The sequence below is a fragment of the Naegleria gruberi genome (genome assembly GCF_000004985.1).
Source record: "Naegleria gruberi genomic scaffold NAEGRscaffold_16, whole genome shotgun sequence".
Taxonomy (NCBI): domain Eukaryota; phylum Heterolobosea; class Eutetramitea; order Acrasida; family Naegleriidae; genus Naegleria; species Naegleria gruberi.
In genome coordinates, this window is record NW_003163311.1 from 460,961 (window position 1) to 479,543 (window position 18,583).

The 18,583-nt window shown below is 33.3% G+C and overlaps 11 protein-coding genes and 2 non-coding genes across 13 annotated transcripts in view; 9 read left to right on the plus strand and 4 right to left on the minus strand.

Annotated features, from left to right (window-relative positions):
• Positions 1-4,474, plus strand: part of NAEGRDRAFT_66049 (uncharacterized protein) — a gene marked incomplete at both ends in the record, with an annotated part of 17,599 nt that extends 13,125 nt beyond the window's left edge. The window contains 2 exons of the mRNA XM_002678738.1: positions 31-2,368; positions 2,404-4,474. Coding sequence (XP_002678784.1) covers positions 31-2,368; positions 2,404-4,474 — 4,409 coding nt within the window. The remainder of the gene's footprint in view (positions 1-30; positions 2,369-2,403) is intronic.
• A 52-nt stretch (positions 4,475-4,526) lies between these two features.
• On the minus strand, positions 4,527-4,600 carry NAEGRDRAFT_t240. Its single transcript has one exon. It is a non-coding gene; the product is annotated as a tRNA-Thr (tRNA).
• A 72-nt stretch (positions 4,601-4,672) lies between these two features.
• NAEGRDRAFT_66050 (uncharacterized protein) lies at positions 4,673-6,176 on the minus strand (the record flags this gene model as incomplete). Its single annotated transcript, XM_002678876.1, has 2 exons — positions 4,673-5,092; positions 5,172-6,176. 2 exons carry the CDS (start codon positions 6,174-6,176, stop codon positions 4,673-4,675), a joined length of 1,425 nt encoding a protein of 474 aa, XP_002678922.1.
• An 844-nt stretch (positions 6,177-7,020) lies between these two features.
• NAEGRDRAFT_66051 (uncharacterized protein) lies at positions 7,021-8,526 on the plus strand (the record flags this gene model as incomplete). Its single annotated transcript, XM_002678739.1, has 1 exon — positions 7,021-8,526. One exon carries the CDS (start codon positions 7,021-7,023, stop codon positions 8,524-8,526), a length of 1,506 nt encoding a protein of 501 aa, XP_002678785.1.
• An 826-nt stretch (positions 8,527-9,352) lies between these two features.
• Positions 9,353-9,423, minus strand: NAEGRDRAFT_t239. The gene has a single exon. It is a non-coding gene; the product is annotated as a tRNA-Trp (tRNA).
• Positions 9,424-9,565: 142 nt separating this feature from the next.
• Positions 9,566-11,401, plus strand: NAEGRDRAFT_66052 (uncharacterized protein; the record flags this gene model as incomplete). The annotated part of the gene is made up of 1 exon (XM_002678740.1): positions 9,566-11,401. One exon carries the CDS (start codon positions 9,566-9,568, stop codon positions 11,399-11,401), a length of 1,836 nt encoding a protein of 611 aa, XP_002678786.1.
• A 164-nt stretch (positions 11,402-11,565) lies between these two features.
• On the minus strand, positions 11,566-12,517 carry NAEGRDRAFT_66053 (uncharacterized protein; the record flags this gene model as incomplete). Its single annotated transcript, XM_002678877.1, has 2 exons — positions 11,566-11,603; positions 11,638-12,517. The coding sequence occupies 2 exons, from the start codon at positions 12,515-12,517 to the stop codon at positions 11,566-11,568; spliced, it is 918 nt and encodes a 305-aa protein (XP_002678923.1).
• Positions 12,518-12,679: 162 nt separating this feature from the next.
• NAEGRDRAFT_79264 (uncharacterized protein) lies at positions 12,680-13,552 on the plus strand (the record flags this gene model as incomplete). The annotated part of the gene is made up of 1 exon (XM_002678741.1): positions 12,680-13,552. One exon carries the CDS (start codon positions 12,680-12,682, stop codon positions 13,490-13,492), a length of 813 nt encoding a protein of 270 aa, XP_002678787.1. The 3' UTR covers positions 13,493-13,552.
• Positions 13,553-13,638: 86 nt separating this feature from the next.
• On the plus strand, positions 13,639-14,631 carry NAEGRDRAFT_32493 (uncharacterized protein; the record flags this gene model as incomplete). Its single annotated transcript, XM_002678742.1, has 1 exon — positions 13,639-14,631. One exon carries the CDS (start codon positions 13,639-13,641, stop codon positions 14,629-14,631), a length of 993 nt encoding a protein of 330 aa, XP_002678788.1.
• Positions 14,632-15,688: 1,057 nt separating this feature from the next.
• Positions 15,689-16,039, plus strand: NAEGRDRAFT_66056 (uncharacterized protein; the record flags this gene model as incomplete). The annotated part of the gene is made up of 1 exon (XM_002678743.1): positions 15,689-16,039. One exon carries the CDS (start codon positions 15,689-15,691, stop codon positions 16,037-16,039), a length of 351 nt encoding a protein of 116 aa, XP_002678789.1.
• A 312-nt stretch (positions 16,040-16,351) lies between these two features.
• Positions 16,352-16,672, plus strand: NAEGRDRAFT_66057 (uncharacterized protein; the record flags this gene model as incomplete). The annotated part of the gene is made up of 1 exon (XM_002678744.1): positions 16,352-16,672. The coding sequence occupies one exon, from the start codon at positions 16,352-16,354 to the stop codon at positions 16,670-16,672; it is 321 nt and encodes a 106-aa protein (XP_002678790.1).
• A 138-nt stretch (positions 16,673-16,810) lies between these two features.
• NAEGRDRAFT_66058 (uncharacterized protein) lies at positions 16,811-17,413 on the plus strand (the record flags this gene model as incomplete). The annotated part of the gene is made up of 1 exon (XM_002678745.1): positions 16,811-17,413. One exon carries the CDS (start codon positions 16,811-16,813, stop codon positions 17,411-17,413), a length of 603 nt encoding a protein of 200 aa, XP_002678791.1.
• A 325-nt stretch (positions 17,414-17,738) lies between these two features.
• NAEGRDRAFT_66059 (uncharacterized protein) lies at positions 17,739-18,554 on the plus strand (the record flags this gene model as incomplete). The annotated part of the gene is made up of 1 exon (XM_002678746.1): positions 17,739-18,554. One exon carries the CDS (start codon positions 17,739-17,741, stop codon positions 18,552-18,554), a length of 816 nt encoding a protein of 271 aa, XP_002678792.1.
• Between the last annotated feature and the right edge of the window lie 29 nt (positions 18,555-18,583).

Here is an 18,583-nt window from a genome sequence, read left to right on the forward strand (position 1 = left end):
TGGGTTGGAGATTGTGTGATTCCTGTCAAGCTGGATACAGTGGTTCAAATTGTGATATTCCTGTTTGTTTTGGATCAAGCGTTGAAGGAGATGGTTCTTTGGTTTGCTCAGGGCACGGTAACTGTTCAGGACCAGATATGTGCACTTGTAACGAAAACTGGTCTGGAAATGATTGTTCCACTTGTAGAGAAGGTTATTATGGAGAAGACTGCTCCTCATGTACACCTGGATTCAGTGGTGAGAGATGTGACATTCCTTCATGCTTTGGTATTTCAGCAAATGCTAGTAATGTATGTTCTGGAAATGGTTATTGTTTCAGTCCAGATTTGTGCTCCTGCTTTGAGAATTGGAAGGGTGAAAGTTGTAATCAATGCAGTAGCGATTACATTGGTGAATTGTGTGATATTCCGTCCTGTTTTGGAGTGAATGGTAATGATAGATCAGTTTGTTCTGGTCATGGCTCTTGTATTACCCCATCCAATTGTTCTTGTTTCAATAACTGGGAAGGAGCAATGTGTGAAAATTGTCCAACAGGTTTCTCTGGAGATGACTGCAAATCCTGTGACGAAAGTCACACTGGAGAGGGATGTGATGTTCCAATCTGTTACGGCCTTGCAGCTAATAATGAAAGTGTTTGCTCTGGAAATGGCAAGTGCATTGAGTCCTCTGTATGTGTTTGTTCTGGTTTTTGGACTGGAGCTAATTGTGATACTTGTCCAGAAAAGTATTCAGGATCGGCTTGTGATGTGCCAGTTTGTTATGGAGTAAGCGCTAACGATTCTATGGTTTGCTCTGGACATGGTTCTTGTGTTGCACCTTCTCAATGTTTTTGTGAAGGAAGATGGGCTGGAGAATTGTGTGATTCCTGCGTGGCTGGATATAATGGTTCAAATTGTGAAAATCCAATCTGCTTTGGAGAATTCAACACCTCTATTGTTTGTTCTGGTCATGGTTTGTGCTCAGCACTAGATGTTTGTGTGTGTAGCGAGCAATGGGCTGGAGAAACTTGTGGCAAATGTAATTCTGGATATTACGGAATAACTTGTGAGCTTTCTTGTGATCCACAAATAGTGAAACCATCTCTCACAATCAAGCAAGGTTCAATAATTTCCTATGTGATTGGAACTTCTATTGCTTTGGAACCAGAATTGACAATTCCATTGTGCTATGCCGGTCATTTCAGCTCCATTAGCTATGGATATGCTTCTGATTTCTTTAACCAATCTCAACTGGTTCAGGTTGATAAATTCCTTGTCATTGGCGAATCAACCAAGAGCTCTGGAACTTTAATTTCTAACGAAGGTGAATATTCATTCAAGGTTATTGCTACACTTGGCAGGTTGGAAATTTCCACTTCCTTTGAATTTATTGTCAAGTCCAATTTGGCTTCGCTCACTCTTGATTTCAACATTCCAAATATGCTCACTCAATCCTTTGAAAAACCTTTGGAATTTGAAGTTAAAGCCTCTGATCCAAGCTTCCCTAGTGATTTAACTGAGGGTGATTTATCACTCAATTGTTGGAATCAAGATAATCAATTGGTAGAAAAGTTGGTTGACACTGTTTTCAATCATACTATTACAGTCTCAAAACAACTCAATCCAGGGCAATATGTTTGTGAAGCAACATTCAAGAAGGATTCCAGAGTTATTACCAAGTCAATTCAGGTTGTCCTTGTTGATGTCTCTTCATCAAATGTACTCACTGTTACTCTTAAATTGGAAGGTCAAAATCCAACTTGGGTAAATCCAACAAAAGATTTGACCATATCAGCTGATATCAAAGAATCTATTGGTCCAAATGTTGTGTATGATTGGAAATCTCCATTCCAACCAATGGATACAACTGTCTCGAATCAATTAGTTATTCCATCCAGTCAATTAGCTCTTGGAAAGAGGTATAACATTTCTCTGATTGTTACAGATGGAAGTAAGAAGGGATTTGGATTTATTTCCTTCAAGACCTATAGTCCTCCTTCAATGGGATCATTCTCTGTTTCTCCTCTCTTTGGTTACTCTCTCACAACCAATTTCATGCTATCTGGTGGTGTTGATTGGATTTCTTTCAATCAAGATGTCTTGACATTTACATTCATTTATAGAAGTGTAGGTTCTTTGGCATGGAAATCATTGGCTGAAAGTTCTGTTCAAACATCTCTCAATACTACTCTCCCTTCAGGAACATGGGAAACTTCAGTTTCAGTTTCCGATTCATTCTTATCATACACAATCTATGATAAACCAGTCATAGTCCAGGTGAATACTACAGATTTAACTGTTGCTCAATTGAATTATGTTGCCTCTAATCCAATTACTCCATCAGTCATTTCTTCATTGATTAGTTATGTGAGCAGTGGTTCTTCTTCCAAGTGAAAGAACAATCAAAACAAATTGTCATGGATAGTATCAAGACATCTTTGACAAAGGAGACTCTTGACACTACATTGACAGTTTCTTCATTGAAATCTGCCATTTCAGTTATTGATTCGGTGAGCTCAGTTGTTAATGTCTTTAGGGATAGTGAAAGTACTGTTGTTTTGGAATACTTTTCGACAGTATTACACAAGACAATATCCAATGGAATTCAAATGTCTTCTGATGATATTCAGCTATGTTTGAACTCTGCTACAAAATTTGAAGAATTCTTCTTTGGATCAAAGAGACGAACTTCTCGTGCAGTATCTGATTCACTTGAAAAGATCACTCAGATTTATAATATTCTCACAGAAGTTCAGTTCAGAAAACTAAAGGAAGGCGAAGGCCCTTCAAGAATTTCAAGTTTATCATACTACTCGTATTGCAAATTTATGAAATCTGATTCGATTGCTCCATATTCTGATACCATCACTCAAACTTCTCTTCAATTCTCCTTGTTGCAAGCCCTTAATACTTCAAGAGATACTTTGGGCGTTCCAGAGAATTCAATGGTATGCCTCAAGATGTATTATGTTCAATCTTGGAGAAGTGTCATGCCAAGCTCTTATACTGTTGAGTTATCATTCTTGGATATTAAGCGTGATTATGCCTCTGTTTCAATTTCTAGTAGCCACAATATTGCAAAATTGACCATTCCAAGAATGAATACTGGAGTTGATAAGAAACAAACATGTTACCTTGTTGATACAATGAAAAAGGAAGAATGCTCAATTTCCTCTACTAGTCCTCTTCAAATAGTTATTCAAACCACCAAGACTGGAAAATTCTTTGTTGGTTACTATGAAGATGCTGCAACGCCAATTGTTAATCCTTCCAATGGTGACGTTTCCCTCAGTGCTTTTATTGTCATATTTGCCATCATTCTTCCAATATTAGTTTGTGGTTGTATTTGTGCAGCACTTGCTATTGTTTGTGGTTGTGCCTGTAAGAAATGGAAAGCTAGAGCAGCATTGAACAGCCATTCAATTCTCCGAAGTACTCAATCATTACCACTTCCAAATGAACGATTGGATGTAACATTTGATGATATCAATGTCTATAATACTGGAATTAATAGTAGTCCTTTATTGCCACTCTATATTCAACCAAGTGAACTTAAACTCTTGTCGAAACTGGGAAGTGGTGGATATGGAAGTGTTCATAAGGCCTATTGGAAAGATCAACTTGTTGCTGTCAAGTCTACTCCAGTTCCAGATAACTCCAAGCAAATTGAAATTCCAAGAGAAGCTGCACTCATGTATTCATTGAAACATCCAAATATTGTTGAATGTTACGGTATTTCTATTAAGGGAAAGGAACAATTAATTGTTATGGAATATGTTAATGGAAATTTGAATCAATTGATTGGGGATTTGTGTAGAAAATCTATCAAGATGGATTTGGATGAAAAGATTGAAATTTTACTTCAAATTGCCACTGGTATGAATTACTTGCATCAATTGAATCCTTCCATTGTTCACAGAGATTTGACTCCTGCTAATGTGTTATTTGATCCAAGAACAAAAGCTTGTAAGATTTGTGATTTTGGTCTCAGTAAGCCGCTCAACTTGGAAAATACTGAAACCAAGAATAGGAGTACCATATATTTCGTTCCTAACGAGCTTATTTGTTGTACAGATCCAAATTTAACCAATAATCCACGTGCCATTGATGTTTACAGTTTCTCCATTCTTGCTTGGCAAGTAATCTTTGAAGACCATCCTTATCTGTATATCAATAAGGAAAAACTCTTCTCCAACTCTAAATTCAAACACACTCCATATGTTGATGTGACCAATGACAACTTATTGGCAAGAGTTGCTACTGGATTGAGACCTGTCATTCCATTCAATGCTGATACAGTTTCTAAATGGACTCAAAAATTCATCAAATCCAAGTATGATAATGATTTGATAGCACTCTCAATGATTGCCATAGCTCAACTCGTTCAAAATTGTTGGAACTTGAATCCTCATTTGAGACCCAACTTCCAAGATGTTAGTGATACATTACAAACATGCAAAAATACTCTCTCCAGTAACCATCCTCTCTTAGTTTAACGCAACATTAATAAATTGTTACCAATAACAATTATAAAACAGTGGCAAAATTTGCCTCCCTTGGGAATCGAACCCAAGACCTCTGTCTTACTAGGACAGCGCTACTGCCAACTGAGCTAGGAAGGCTCACGTTAGTTTTTGCAAAATGGCTTACATAGTTTCAAAATTATCATTATATTGTGTTTATTTAAGGTTTGGTTAAAGATTCAATGAGTCTCTTATTGCTTTGTTTTGCTCTTTTAAAACTTCAAGAGATCCATCCATTGACAAGAGCTCTTCATCTACATCCTTTGTCTTTTCAATATCCTTCTTTACCATTTTGTGCATGTCACTAGCAAACATTTTGGATAATCCTGCAACAATACCCTTTGGAACAGAACCTTTCATATCCATGAAATCAAAAATGTAATATCTGGTCGAGTTTGTTGTTTGTCTCTCAATAACAACAGCTGTGTAGAGCGACACTCGAATAAAATCCTTCTTGATTGGTGAGTCATCGTGAGCTGAAGGCTTTGAAATAATTACAAATCTATCAAATTCATCCGTTTCCTCATTATATTTATCAGGTATGATGGTTCTAGCCATGACAATTTCTCTCTTAGTGAATGGGAACCCAATCTATTAGTTTTAAGTTTTACAAATAGTATTATACATAGTAAACTTAATCACCCAACCAAATTGAATTTTGAAAACTTACATCCAACTGATGGTAAATAATAGTATTAGGATATTCAATTCCCTTTTCATGATTAATCTTTAAATATTCCAATTGGAATTTTCTCTTATAGAATGAGTTAATCTTCTTTTCAAATGATTTCTTAAAAAATAGATTGAAAATACTCTTGTGATCTCCACTCATCAATCCAGTAAAACAAATCACTGGTAGGGCTTCTTCACCTAAATTCATATAATAATTATTAACACTGGTAAGTGTTTTGGTTCCAGTCTTTTCATCTGCCACTTTCCACCTGTTGCTATCGTTCAATGTTGATATTAATTCTTTCAAAATTTCATAATCCTTTGGAGTGACATAGATTGAGGTATTATCAATTAGGGGTCTATCTTTATCCTTGATGGGTGTACTCTTTGCTATTTCCTCTATAAAGCTATCACTATCACTCGAATCCTGTGAAATGCTACTGTCTGATCTATCCAATGCTTTTTTGGTCCCTAATTGTTCAAGTAATTGTGACGGAGAGTCCTTGTATTCTGGCTTTTTAGCTTCCTTCTTTAAAAAGGATTTAAATTGTTCAGATTCGGTAAATCTTGGAAAATTATCTTGTTTCAATTCGGAAAAGATGACGTTCTGAGCTTTTTGGAACAAGTCCGATGGACATTCTATTAATTCAACTGCTTTTCCTTCATTAAATTCTTGAGTTAAACTCCAAATCTTTAGAATATCTTTCCTAATGGTCATTGACAAGTTTAATTCATGTTTGGCACTCACAACAATAAAAGTATTCATAATTTCCACAGCCATATCAAATCTATTCTTGTCCAATCTTGTTTTTTGATACTTTTCAACCATTTCATAAAACATGAAAGGATCTTCATTCAAATTATCCTTTAAAAACTTTCGGAAACAATCACGAGCACTTTCATGATCAAAAACTGCTTCAATATTGAATTTATATCGTTGAATGAGAGAATCGTCCAAACCAACTGTTGGTTTCTGCGGTTGGCCTGACAGGTTATTCAACATTTTTTTCTTATTAGTTTCGGATGAGATAACTATTGTCTTCCAACACAATACCACATAGCTCTAAGATATTTATTACTCCATACTATTTTGATTGTGTTCGTTCTTCTATTAATATAACCATTGAAGGTTTGTATATCCGAGGCCCTAGCAGCAAGTCCTCTCCGTTGTCCGATTCCAACCAAGGCTTTCATTCACTGATCATCATCATTAAACATTAAATAATAATTAATAATAAATTATAATTAATTAATCCATTCAAAATCGGAAGGAGGAGGTACATTATCATCATCTATATGATTTGTTAAATAGGAGGTTGTTACTGATGATGATGAATTGAATAATGTTTCTTCGGAAACGTCCTTTTTATTCTTTTTAGAACGATCATCATCAGAGTCTTGTCTTTTTCGCTTTTTAAAATCCTGATCATCGTGATCCGAGAGGTTAACCTGTTGTGAGTAGTGGTGGTAAAACATTGAGTTATTATTTGAGGTGTTGGTGGTGTTCATGATTTGTAGATGATTAGAGTATTTTTTTACAAATTCAAATTTATTTGATATTTTTGAAATAGAGTTTCAATTCTTGTTGGCGGGAAACAATGATAATATCCAACACAGAGTACTTCAATTCTTGATCAAGTTTCTCCAGAGTTTAAAGATTGAGAATTTAATGTTGTGAAAAGTTGAAAGTTAAGTTTCGAATAAAAAAACATTTGATATCAAAGTTAGTCGAAAGTTCTTCCTTATTGGTCATGTGAAATTGATGTTTTGCTTTGAAATGTTTGTTTCCTTTTAACCACCAATCATCAAAAAAATTCATCATCCATTTACTCACTTTCGAATAAAATATGATGGAGGGACGAAACTTATTCTCTCGATGTATTTCCATCTTTCTAATAGTTATTGGCATTTGTTGTTTGTTTGGAAGTGGCACTTTTGTGGAAGGAAAGTTTAGTTTCAAGTCAGCCATTAGTAAAGTAAAGAATAGCGTTTCGAATAAAATTAAACAGGCAGAAAGAAAGATAAAGGATCGCATTCGTCAGGTCAAAGATGTATCTTTTGGCAAGTGGAAGAATATCAAACAGAAAGCTAAAAAGAAGTTATTCGATTCTGTTTCAAAGGTTTCTAACAAGTTGAAGAATAGGGCCAACAAGAAGAAACAATTGTTCATGAAATATTCCTCTAAAATTAAACAACAAGCAAAGAAATTGAAGGGAAAATACAAGAAACTCTCCAACAAATTGAAGAATAGCAAAATTGTAAAGAAAATCAAAGAAAAATCACAGAAATTTAAAAAGAGCAAATTTGGACGAAAGATTTCTTCCAAGATTGAAACAACTAAACAAGCATTGAGAAAGGCAGGTAAGAAAATTGACAAAATCTTCTCTCCAATCAAGAAATCTCTAAAGAAAGTTTCTCAAAAGATTGCAAAGAAGGCATTGAAAGAATTAAACAAAATTGGAAAGAAAATTAGCGAAACTAAAGGTTGGAAAATCTTGAAAAAACAAGCAAAGAAACTTTTACATTGGAAGAGTGGTGCAAAGAATGACCAAACTAAAGGTGTTACCAAATTGGAAACTTTAAACGGAATGAATAGTAATCAAAAGGTCACACCCAAGTCATCAATCACTGCCAAATCAGTTGAATTGGCATCTGAATTCTCAAAAGCCAATGACAATGATGCAAAGAGTGAAGCATTATTGAAACAACAAGGTTACAAGCCAATTCTTGAAAAGGATCACAAAATTGAAAAGATTGCTTCTAAAGTTTGGTACAATGAAAAAGATAAGACCCTTGTAGTTTCGTATAGAGGAACTGATGTAAATTCTGTTGTGGATTGGGGAAATAACTTTGATATGAAGATGAAACCTGCCTATTTCAATGGAAAATACGTTGGAAAAGTTCACTCTGGTTTCTATAAGCATTACATGAAAGATAGAAAGGAAATCAACAAGCTCATTAATCAATATCAAAAGGAAGGAAAAGTTTCCAAGATTGTTTTCACAGGACACAGTAAGGGAGGCGCACTGAGTGAACTTGCAGCCACCGATTACAAATTGAATCACAAGAATAATGCAGCCAAAATTGAATTAATTACATTTGGTAATCCAAGAGTTGGAGATAAGGAACACGCTCAAATAGTCAATAAGAATATTAAGGATTTCGTTCGTGTTGTCAATATGGTGGATAAGAATGGTAATGGACCAGCTCAGAAAGACATTGTTGCTCAAATGCCACCACAAGAATTAGGATTTGCTCATGCAGGAAATGAAGTTCAAATTGAATGTGAACAAGGTGGATATGCTTCATGCCATGGATTGGATAATTATATGAAAAATTTGGATCCAAAATAAATGCAAACAAGTGATATACTCCAACATAAAAACTTTGAAATATTTACATACATGTTGGCTGGTGGAATTTGTGAAGGCATTACAAGTTTGGGTTACTCCTCGAAATTTCAACACCACCCCCATTTATCAAATCAAGAAATTCAATGATGAGGACAATATGAACAAATTGAGTCCTTTCATTATTCCAAATTGGTACTAATATTTCCAGTCTTCTATCTCCATTTACTCCCTTTGAAGGTTGTTAAATTAATATCATATTCCAATAAGTGTTGTATTAGAAATATTGGGTCAATTGAAACTTACCTCTGTTTCTAGGCTTAAAATTGTATAGGCAGTGTCAATTTCGTCTTCATAGGAATTTTCCTCACTTCTGGTCGAGCTGACATCGCTGGACTTTTTCATCTTACTCTCATCCTCTTGAGATCTCTTTCTTTTAAGGTTATTTTCAATGGTTATGTCCTTCACCACTGCCTTGACAATTACATTAGTACGATGAAAACGTTAAAGAGTAGTAGGAATCTCAAATAATTCCTTGTAATAAATCCAAGGAATGTTGACATACCTTGCTTTGAATGATTCAAAATCTTGAAAGTCTGGAATAGGATATTGCCTCGAAGGTCCAAATGTTGTACATTCTGTTGTTCCAAATCGTCAAGTTTTCATTCATTTACCTGCAATGGGATTCAACCTTTACATCAATAAATTCACATTAATTGAAAAGTTTAGGGTTATCACCTTAATAGAACATTGAGCTATTTCAGAATATTGAGCTATTTCTTTTTTTGGTATTAAGAGAAATATGAATACAATAAAATGCAAAAGAACAGGGGGCGAGGGGGAATCGAACCCCCGGCCACAGCTTTGGAGGCTGCGATGTTACCATTACACCACCGCCCCTGTTATCTTAATCTGTAAGACTTACAATCCTAACAATTAGCTTATCCCGTATTAGCACATAATAAAAGACCACATCTCAGTTCCATTCTTGATGGACAATGGTATTTTGAGATTAACATTGATGTTCAACAATCATAAAAAAATGTCAGAACAAGACACACCATCTTTCTCCAACAATCCGTTTGGTGGTTTTTTTTCTTTCACACCCAATAACAATACAACAACAACAACAAATAATCCATTTGCTGCTTTTTTAAATACTTCTTTGGAAGAAGCCATTTCATCAAGACCAATATTTGGTGGCGGTACATCAGACAGTTCTTCTTCATCATTGGTTGATGTTGTTGATTCCCAACCAAAACAGGAAGAAACTAAATATTCAATCGACTCAGTGATTTCTGTATTTTCGGAGAGTATTTTGGGGATTACAGAAAGTAAAGGTCGTCATCATCAAGTTTACTTGTTAGATATTTCTGATGTTTCAAATATTAGCAAGGTTATCATTTCAGAATTTGACATCAACGTCAAGGGTCAAGAACAAGTCAATTGTGGTTTTAAGAATGTTTCATTAGATTTTGAAAGTTTAGTCTTGAATAAGATTGAAAATGATTCTAAAAAAGTGAGAGGTGTATGTAAATTATTCAAGAGAGAATACCCTGTAATTGAAAGTGCAATTATTTCAGATTGGAAACCTCATTCAATGTCTTTAAATAATGTAATTAGAACTCAGGACTATACAGTTATTGGATTTGTTGATCAATTAGCTGTGGCAACAAAATTTGGATGTAAAAATCCATTCTTAGAAAATAGTTCCACAGAATGTCTTTTCACAGAAGAATTAATATTGGATTCTAATTCAGTAGATCAGTATGCTGCCATTGATACAGATAGCCCTCTAGTTGTACTTCTCCCTTGTGAAAATTGCAAGGAGAGAAAATATTCATTGAATGGTTTATGTTTCAATGGATCCATCTTCCTATTCGATTTGAAAGAAAGAAAATTTACAAAATCTGTGAAATTTACTGATGAATCATTGGGAAAGCAATTTATTTTAAAGAGATTTATGGATAATCCAGAGTTTATTCCCTATTTAGATGGAAATAGATTGAGAAGTTTCGTTCTCTCTGAACAGAAACTTTATGAATTTTATTGGAATGTCCAGTATGAGGAATTGGTGTGTGTTGAACATTGCATGTGGGTTAGTGGTCAAATTTCACAAGTTCGTATCACAGATGAAGAGTTTGGATTCATTATCTCCACATGGGATAAAAAAATAGTTTTATACAAACCAGGTCAAGTGGGAAAACCTTATAATGAAGGACACGTTAGAATTATAGAAAAGGAAAAAGTGCTTACTCCATCCATTTGGTGCTCAAAGAGTAAGGTTCTCTTTGAAAGGAGCACATATTACAATTATGTTCCACTCAATTTTGAAAACCACAATCTTACATTAGAAGAAATCACCAAATCAGAGGTAAAGAATCCTTTTCAACTTTTCAATATAGCAGACTATGCTAAAGAATTTGAATTTTCATGCTATGATGAATTAATTGATAATTGTTTGAGTATTAAGAAAATCAAGGTTGGCAGAAAACTCAAAGGCCTTAGATCAGAATTTATTTACAAAGTCGATAACAAAGAATTAGCTGTCCTAGAATTGGAAATTATTGCTGGACTGACCTCTAATCAATCAACCATCATGGTAGAAACAACCTCCATTAGACAAAGTGAAAATTTCAAATTATTGGAATTGAAAGATTTTACCAATTTTCTTGGAGCTCCAATTATTTACAAACGTAAAGATGAGAAGAAATTTCAGTTTACTTCTTTCATTGATTTAAAAGATGGAAAGAAATCTTCTGAAACTGTAATTTTTGGAGATATTAATGAAGGAAGTGGATCCACTTCAACATCATCAACACCAATATCCAATTTGGAATTTATTGGCCTTTTAGCACCAAAACAAACCAGGAATTAAATCTTATTTTCAAAATGGATAAAAACTAAGCCATTGGTCGCCAACTGAATAATACTAATTAATATCAATTGATTTTAATTGTTTCATTTCAATTATGAATTTGGCTACTTCATCACCAATTTGATTTCTACCAATATCAAGTGATGTTAATTGTTTCATTTCAATTATGAACTTGGCTCCTTCATCACCAATACAATTGTTACTAATATTAAGTGATGTTAATTGTTTCATTTCACTTATGAACTTGGCTCCTTCAGCATAAATTTGATTGTCAGAAATATCAAGTGATGTTAATTGTTTCATTTCACTTATGAATTTGGCTCCTTCAGCATAAATTTGATTGTTATTAATACCAAGTGATTTTAATTGTTTCATTTCACTTATGAACTTGGCTCCTTCCACACCAATACGATTGTTATTGACAGTAAGTGATGTTAATTGTTTCATGTCACTTATGAATTTGGCTACTTCATCACCAATGTGATTTCTACCAATATCAAGTGATGTTAATTGTTTCATTTCACTTATTGGTTTGATTCCGTCTATACCAATCCAATCGTTATAAATATTAAGTGATTTTAATTGCTTCAGTTCACTTATGAATTTGGCTCCTTTATCATATATTCGATTTCCACCAATATCAAGTGATGTTAATTGTTTCATTTCACTTATTGATTTGGCTCCTTCAGCATAAATTAGATTGTAAGAAATATCAAGTGATGTTAATTGTTTCATCTTAGTCATTTCATTTATGAATTTAGGTGTTTCTTCAGAGTTAAACAACATTTCAGAAAATTTAACATCAACAATACTACTCATAAATCGACTATTCATGAATAATTTAATTCTATATCCAGTAAATTTTTTTTTAAATTTAATAACCAGTTTGGAACGTTCCTTGATCACATTAAAGAATTGTTTTGAAATTAAAACGCAATTTTTTAAAATAAACCACGAATCATCAATCATGGAAATTATTTCAAAACAAATATCATCTGAAAATATTTCTTGTTCTGGGAGTGCAACAAGTTTTTTCTTTTTTGCCTTCTCCTCCATGTCATTATTGTCTAGCTCCTCCGAAATTAATATTTTTCTAATCCTGCTTCGTTTGCTCATTTTTTTTGTAAAATTTCTAAAGCGCTGTTTTTTGCTTGATATCAAGTAAGTGCTTTACAATTTCTTTTTACAATTCATGTTTGATTGACTTCAAACTTCCACCAATAATAAGAAAAAATTTTAATGTGGAGGACTACGTGCTAAATTGTTGTGCAAAAAAAAATGGCGCGAACCAAACAAACCAAAAGAAAAACATGCCCAAACACTGAAGAAGAACGAATCGAAAAGATTAAACAACGTAAAATCCTTCTTGGTCAAGAAAATCACTCATGGAAAAGAACCTCTCCTTCCTTCATTCTCTACCCGACCGATATTTCCATCCGCTGCACGATTACCAACTCTGAAACTGATCCGAATTCTAATCAATTATTATTATTATTGGGAAATAAGTTTGTAGAACATGTATGCTCTGATTCAACTTGTCATTGCGATCTTCCACGAATTAATTGGCAAAAAACTGGATTTTATACACAATTTTTTAGTGATGTTTTGGTTAACCCTAGAAATGATTATACGTTCCTAGGTGATGGGGAAGCTAGTGAAGAGTATTCAGAAAGGGCAATGAATATTCTTGAAAAAGTGTTAAATAATGTTCAAGCTTATGAAATGAATACGAAACTGATCGAATGTGAAAGAAAAAAAGAAAGTATCAACAGTATTACCATTGAATATTCAACATGTGGATCAAAGTGTTATTACAAATCAAATTGTGATTATGAATATGAATTTGTAGTATTACTAGTGAGCGAGGATGAACATCTTGCATTTGGACATATTGGATGTCATGCTTTCTATTTATTACCTGGATTGGAATATTTAAATTCAGATGGAAGTTCACCCAATGTCTGCTCTGATTCCATTATAACCTATGATGAGGAGAATGATATGTACCATCCAAATATTATTCCACTTTCTAAGGTTTTGAAAAAATCGAAAGAATTTTTAAGAAATGTTTTAGATGACAGATATCACTAGAGAGTTTATTTTACATATTTGAATTATTGACTGGTACTGTAACAATAAAATTTATTTTTTGAAACGACAAAATTTGGCGGGGCTGTGTAATGGAAGATCCATATTATTCGAAACAAAAAGAAAGTACCTACGTGAATATTTCGTAAATGAATGAACTCCATTCACAATTAAAACAATTAGAAAAATCAGAAGAAATTCTTTCGGAAAATCCACACCGTTTCACTCTCTTTCCGATTCAATATCCTAAACTGTGGGAAATTTATAAAAAGAGATTGGCATCTTCCATTTGGAGTGTTGAACAATTTGATCAAATTATTAGAAATGACATTTCTAAATTATCGGAAATTTGCAATTCTGATCACAGTTTCATCAAGATTATTCTTGCGTTTCTTGTTGCAAATTGTAAACAGAAAACAAATCTATGGGGAGCATTCAAAGATATTCAAATACTAGAAGCAAAACATTTCCACGGCTTTCGGCTGGCCATGAAGAATATTCATTACGAAATGTATTGTAATCTATTCGAAATTTTAACAGAAGAAACAGAAAGAAGTGAACTAATAGAAAAAATGATCAATTCAACCATGAAGAAATCTCAATATACAAAGAAATGGCTCAATTCTGACAATTTATTTTCTGAAAGATTGATAGGTTTAGTTTGCATTGAACAGATTTTCCTTTCTGCAAGTTTCTTTTCCATTTTTTGGCTAAAGAAGCGTGGATTAATGTCAGCTTTAACAATTTCCAACGATTTGATTTTCAGAGATGAAGAATTTCATTCCAATTTTTTATATTCTCTATATTCGAATTTGAAACATTCTAAACTTCCTCAAACTCTCGTTCATTCACTTGTCAAGGAAGCAGTTGACATTGAAAAGGAATTTATTACAAGTTTACCCACTGAATTGATTGAATTGGATAGAAACTCCATGTATCAGTATGTGGAAGTAGTTTCAGATAACATTCTAATTTCATTTGGTTATGAAAAACTCTTCCATACTGAAAATCAATGTTCATGGATTCAAGACATGTTAATGAACAAGTCGGGTTTCTTCTGGAAAATTGGATTAGAATCCTATTCTTCCATTCCACATTTCCCAACCATTAACAATGAATTAAAATTGGATGAAGATTTTTAACCATTTTCCAAAACCTCAAATAATTTTGAACTACTTTATATATTTACAAGATTTTTTGAGCAAACAACTTATTGTTTTTGTTGGCTTAATGGTTGTTTTGATGTTGTGTTCCTTGTTCTTGGTAAACTTGTTCTGGATCAACTTGAGGATAAACTTGTTGGTAAGTATTTAGGGAGTGTTGTTCTCTTTGTGTTTGATAAGAAACTTGTTGTGGTTGAGTTTCTTGTTGACCTTGACTAATTGCTTTGGCTTGTTTCTTAATAAAAATGACTGAAATAATGGCAATCAATGGATAACCAATTGCAAACCAAACTCAGACTCATTCGCATTTGGCTGGCTGGTTCAGTAATTAGTCTTTCTCTCAATACAGACACTCCCTCCAATTAAGTAAATAGTCTCAAATATAGTTATCACAATTTTGAAAATGATGGAAAAGGAAGCTCTGTTGTTCTTTCACATAAGTGTTTAATTGTTGACTACATTTCCGTACAACCAATTGATCGATTGAAATCTGCTTGAACTAATCCAAGTCTTTTTCCTTTGAAAATGTCGTAAAACTGAACTGTACTCGACAAGTGTTCAATGTTCTCAGACTCTCAAAAAAAATTTGAGCCATCTTGAATCCATTGTAACTTTAAAAAAAATGGCAAACATGATTACTGACATTCCCAATGATGTTCTATTAGACATTCTCTCCGATTTTGACCTAAAAGATTTATTCAATCTCTCACTCTGTAATCAATTCTTTTTAAAATTAATATTCAATCAGACATTGAAAGATTTCTCCAAGTTTAATCTTGTTAAAAATCTATCCGAAAAGCCAATACTCTCCCGATACGAATTTAGATATACGAAAGATGAGAAGGATTTTGAATTTTGTAAAACTCAGAATAGAATTTGGAGAATTCATTTGATTTCCTACTTTCCCAAATTTAAAAGTGATTTGAATGTGAAAAATTGGCTCCATGTATTGAGGTGGGTAGTTTACAAAGTTTACAATAATTCCAATATTGAAACTCTTACATTTTTTATTTTAATGAAATATTGATTATTTATCATGAAAAGGAGGAGAATTCTCCATTTGAAATTGTATGATCCATCCAAATTACCCCTCACTCCAAATACAAATAGTAAATCATTCGAGGTGGAGAAGCCAATCTTTGTACATAGTAACAATGACTCGAAATTTATTGAAGGTTGTGAATGGATTTATAAGTGTCCACTCAAATATGAAGAATTATCATTTTTGAAGGAGAATTCAAGATTATGTAAGGAATGTTCCAAAGTTGTTTATTTTGTGAATAATATTGAGGATTTTACGGAAAAGATTGAGGAAGGAAAGTGTGTAGCATATCAAGCAAAGGTTAAAACGAATTATGTTATTCACATGGGAAGAAAATGTTTTTAAAATAATTCCATAAATGGAAATTTAAATTCTCAATTCCAAAAAGTGATGATGAGAACTCATCTCTCAGTTAATCTTTGAATAAGTTCAACACTCTAAATCTCTATCCAATTAATAAATGATAGTATGATGTGGAATTTATTGTAAATTTTACATTGTTACTTGAAAGTGGTAACATTCTCAGTTCATTAGAAAGGAAGTATGGAAAATATCACAATTCTAAATCATTGGTTGCAAAAGAGTGGATAAATATGTCATTTGTTAATAAACCAGCGAACAGTCAACTTGAGGATAAAACTCAAAAAAAACATCATCATGGCCATCACTTGTTGCTTCTCTGACAAACCAATCAATGCATGGGATAAAGGAGATTGGTTATTTGCTTTCATTTTGCTCATGTCTGTCATTTGTCCACCACTGACAGTTTGTTACTGCTTCTTTTGCATTCCACTCAATAAGAAGAGAATTCACGAGGTTATGGAAGATCCTAGCAGGAGTTTATGGTGTTCACCTGAAACTAATCCTGCACTTCATATATTCTTGAGCTTTTTATTCACATTACTGTTTTGGTTGCCTGGTGTTTTTCATGCTTGGTATGTCATCTTTGCAGTTTCAGTTGCTGTACATGGTAAATAATTATAAACAGTATTCCAATAAAAGAACACAATATAATGCTTATCTACTAAACCACGTAATTACTCCGTTGTCGATTAGTAAAAAAAACCTCAACACCAATTTCTCCGCTCAAATAATTTCATATTTACAGTAAAAAAAATGAAAAAAACCGTTGTAAATAATAAGGCAGACTCATCGGCAACAAAACCAACATTTCAACCGGAGACTTCACATAAGAAGGCCCTTTCAATTTATGGAGGCAGTGCAAAGACGGTAGTAGCTCCCACTGCTGTGTCTACCTCAAAATCAAATTCTCAGCAAGCAAAAAAAGTTCCGATAATTGTTGATGCTTCTTCTGGTAGTAGTAGTAAATCACAAACAAAAGTTTCAATTAAGACGGCAACTGTGTCGTCTCAAAAGGATGCCTCTGTTACTCAATCGAAAGAAGAGAAATTAAAGGAATTGTTTGCTCAATTACCTCAAGAAATTGTGTTGCAAGTTTTGGATTATTATGTTGGTTCGGGATTTAAAGCTTGTTTTCCAAGATTTGAAAAATTGGCAAATACTAATTTTAAGGAAGCATTTGAATACGATTCTTTGAGTTTTGATGAATCAATGTTTTACAAACAATATTTTGGAAAGTTCAAAAACAGAGGAGACACAAACCCAAAACCTATTTTCTGGAGGTCAGCAAGTGAAAATCTTGTAGATTTAAATAGAATTTCTAAGGAATTCCATTACTTGTTATCATTGCAAATTTAGGTCGAGAACCTATTGATATTTATTACAAAAAGTTGTGTACTTTATATTTTGCAATTAGAAAGAAAAGACCAAGTGATCTGGAGCAAATAGAGACCAGAAGATTGAATTATATTGCTAATATTTTCGAGAAGGATAAAGGCTTATGTGAAAAGGTTAAAATTCTTGATTTTTACGGATTGGAAACGTTTGAAGGGACTATTGATTTTGCAGCAAATAATTTTCCAAATATAGAAATACTAACACTAGGGTTTCAACAAGGATTACTAAAGGTTATGAATTTCGTAGAACAATAGATATGTACCAAATTGTTTCTGCAATCTGCAAAATGAGCAAATTGAAGGAGTTCAAATTTAAGGGAAGGAACTTTTACTTTGAGGGCATTGAAGAAATCTCAAAGTCAACACCTCTTATTCAGAAATTTTCACTCATAGGCTCTAGATCAATTCTTGAATGTGGTAAATCTATTGGAAATTGGAAACATTTAAGAGAAATAGAAGGAGCAGTCCATTCCTACTTTGATAATAGTTCCATTGCAACTCCACCAACTCCACAAGAACAAACAAATTTCTTCACAGTCATTAATGAAATTAATTTAGAAAAGTTAGAGCTGCTGAATGATGATATTTCCAGTGCCAAGTTCCATAAACTGCCATCTTCACTCATAACTCTTAACTTGGAAAGAACAAGAGTTAGTTCTAAATTATTTGAAGCAATTTCAGAGTTGGAAAATCTCAAGATTCTTATTCTTGACAGCACATCTGGGTTCGAAAGTGAAGATTTCCAACATCTCAATAGTTTGCCAAACCTTGAAGAGTTATCACTTAATAAGAGTTCTCATTGTGGAGATGTTGGGTTGAAACACATCTCTGCCGTTAAAAGTTTGAAAAGAGTTTTCTTGAACAAGTGTGAGATACATGATGAAGGAGGAATCTCACTTTCCAAATTGAGTAATCTTGAAATTATTGACCTTCAATATTCTGATATTACAGAGAAAACAATTAACAATATTGTTCAAAACTGTAAGAAAATCAAAAAGATTTGCGTGTATAAATGTCAGAAAATCTCTAAAAATAAGATAGCTGACCTTCCCAACATAAAACAGATTCTCTCAGAAAATCCAATCAACAGAGAGTATTATTAACATTTAATGATTTGTTTGTTCGAACTTGA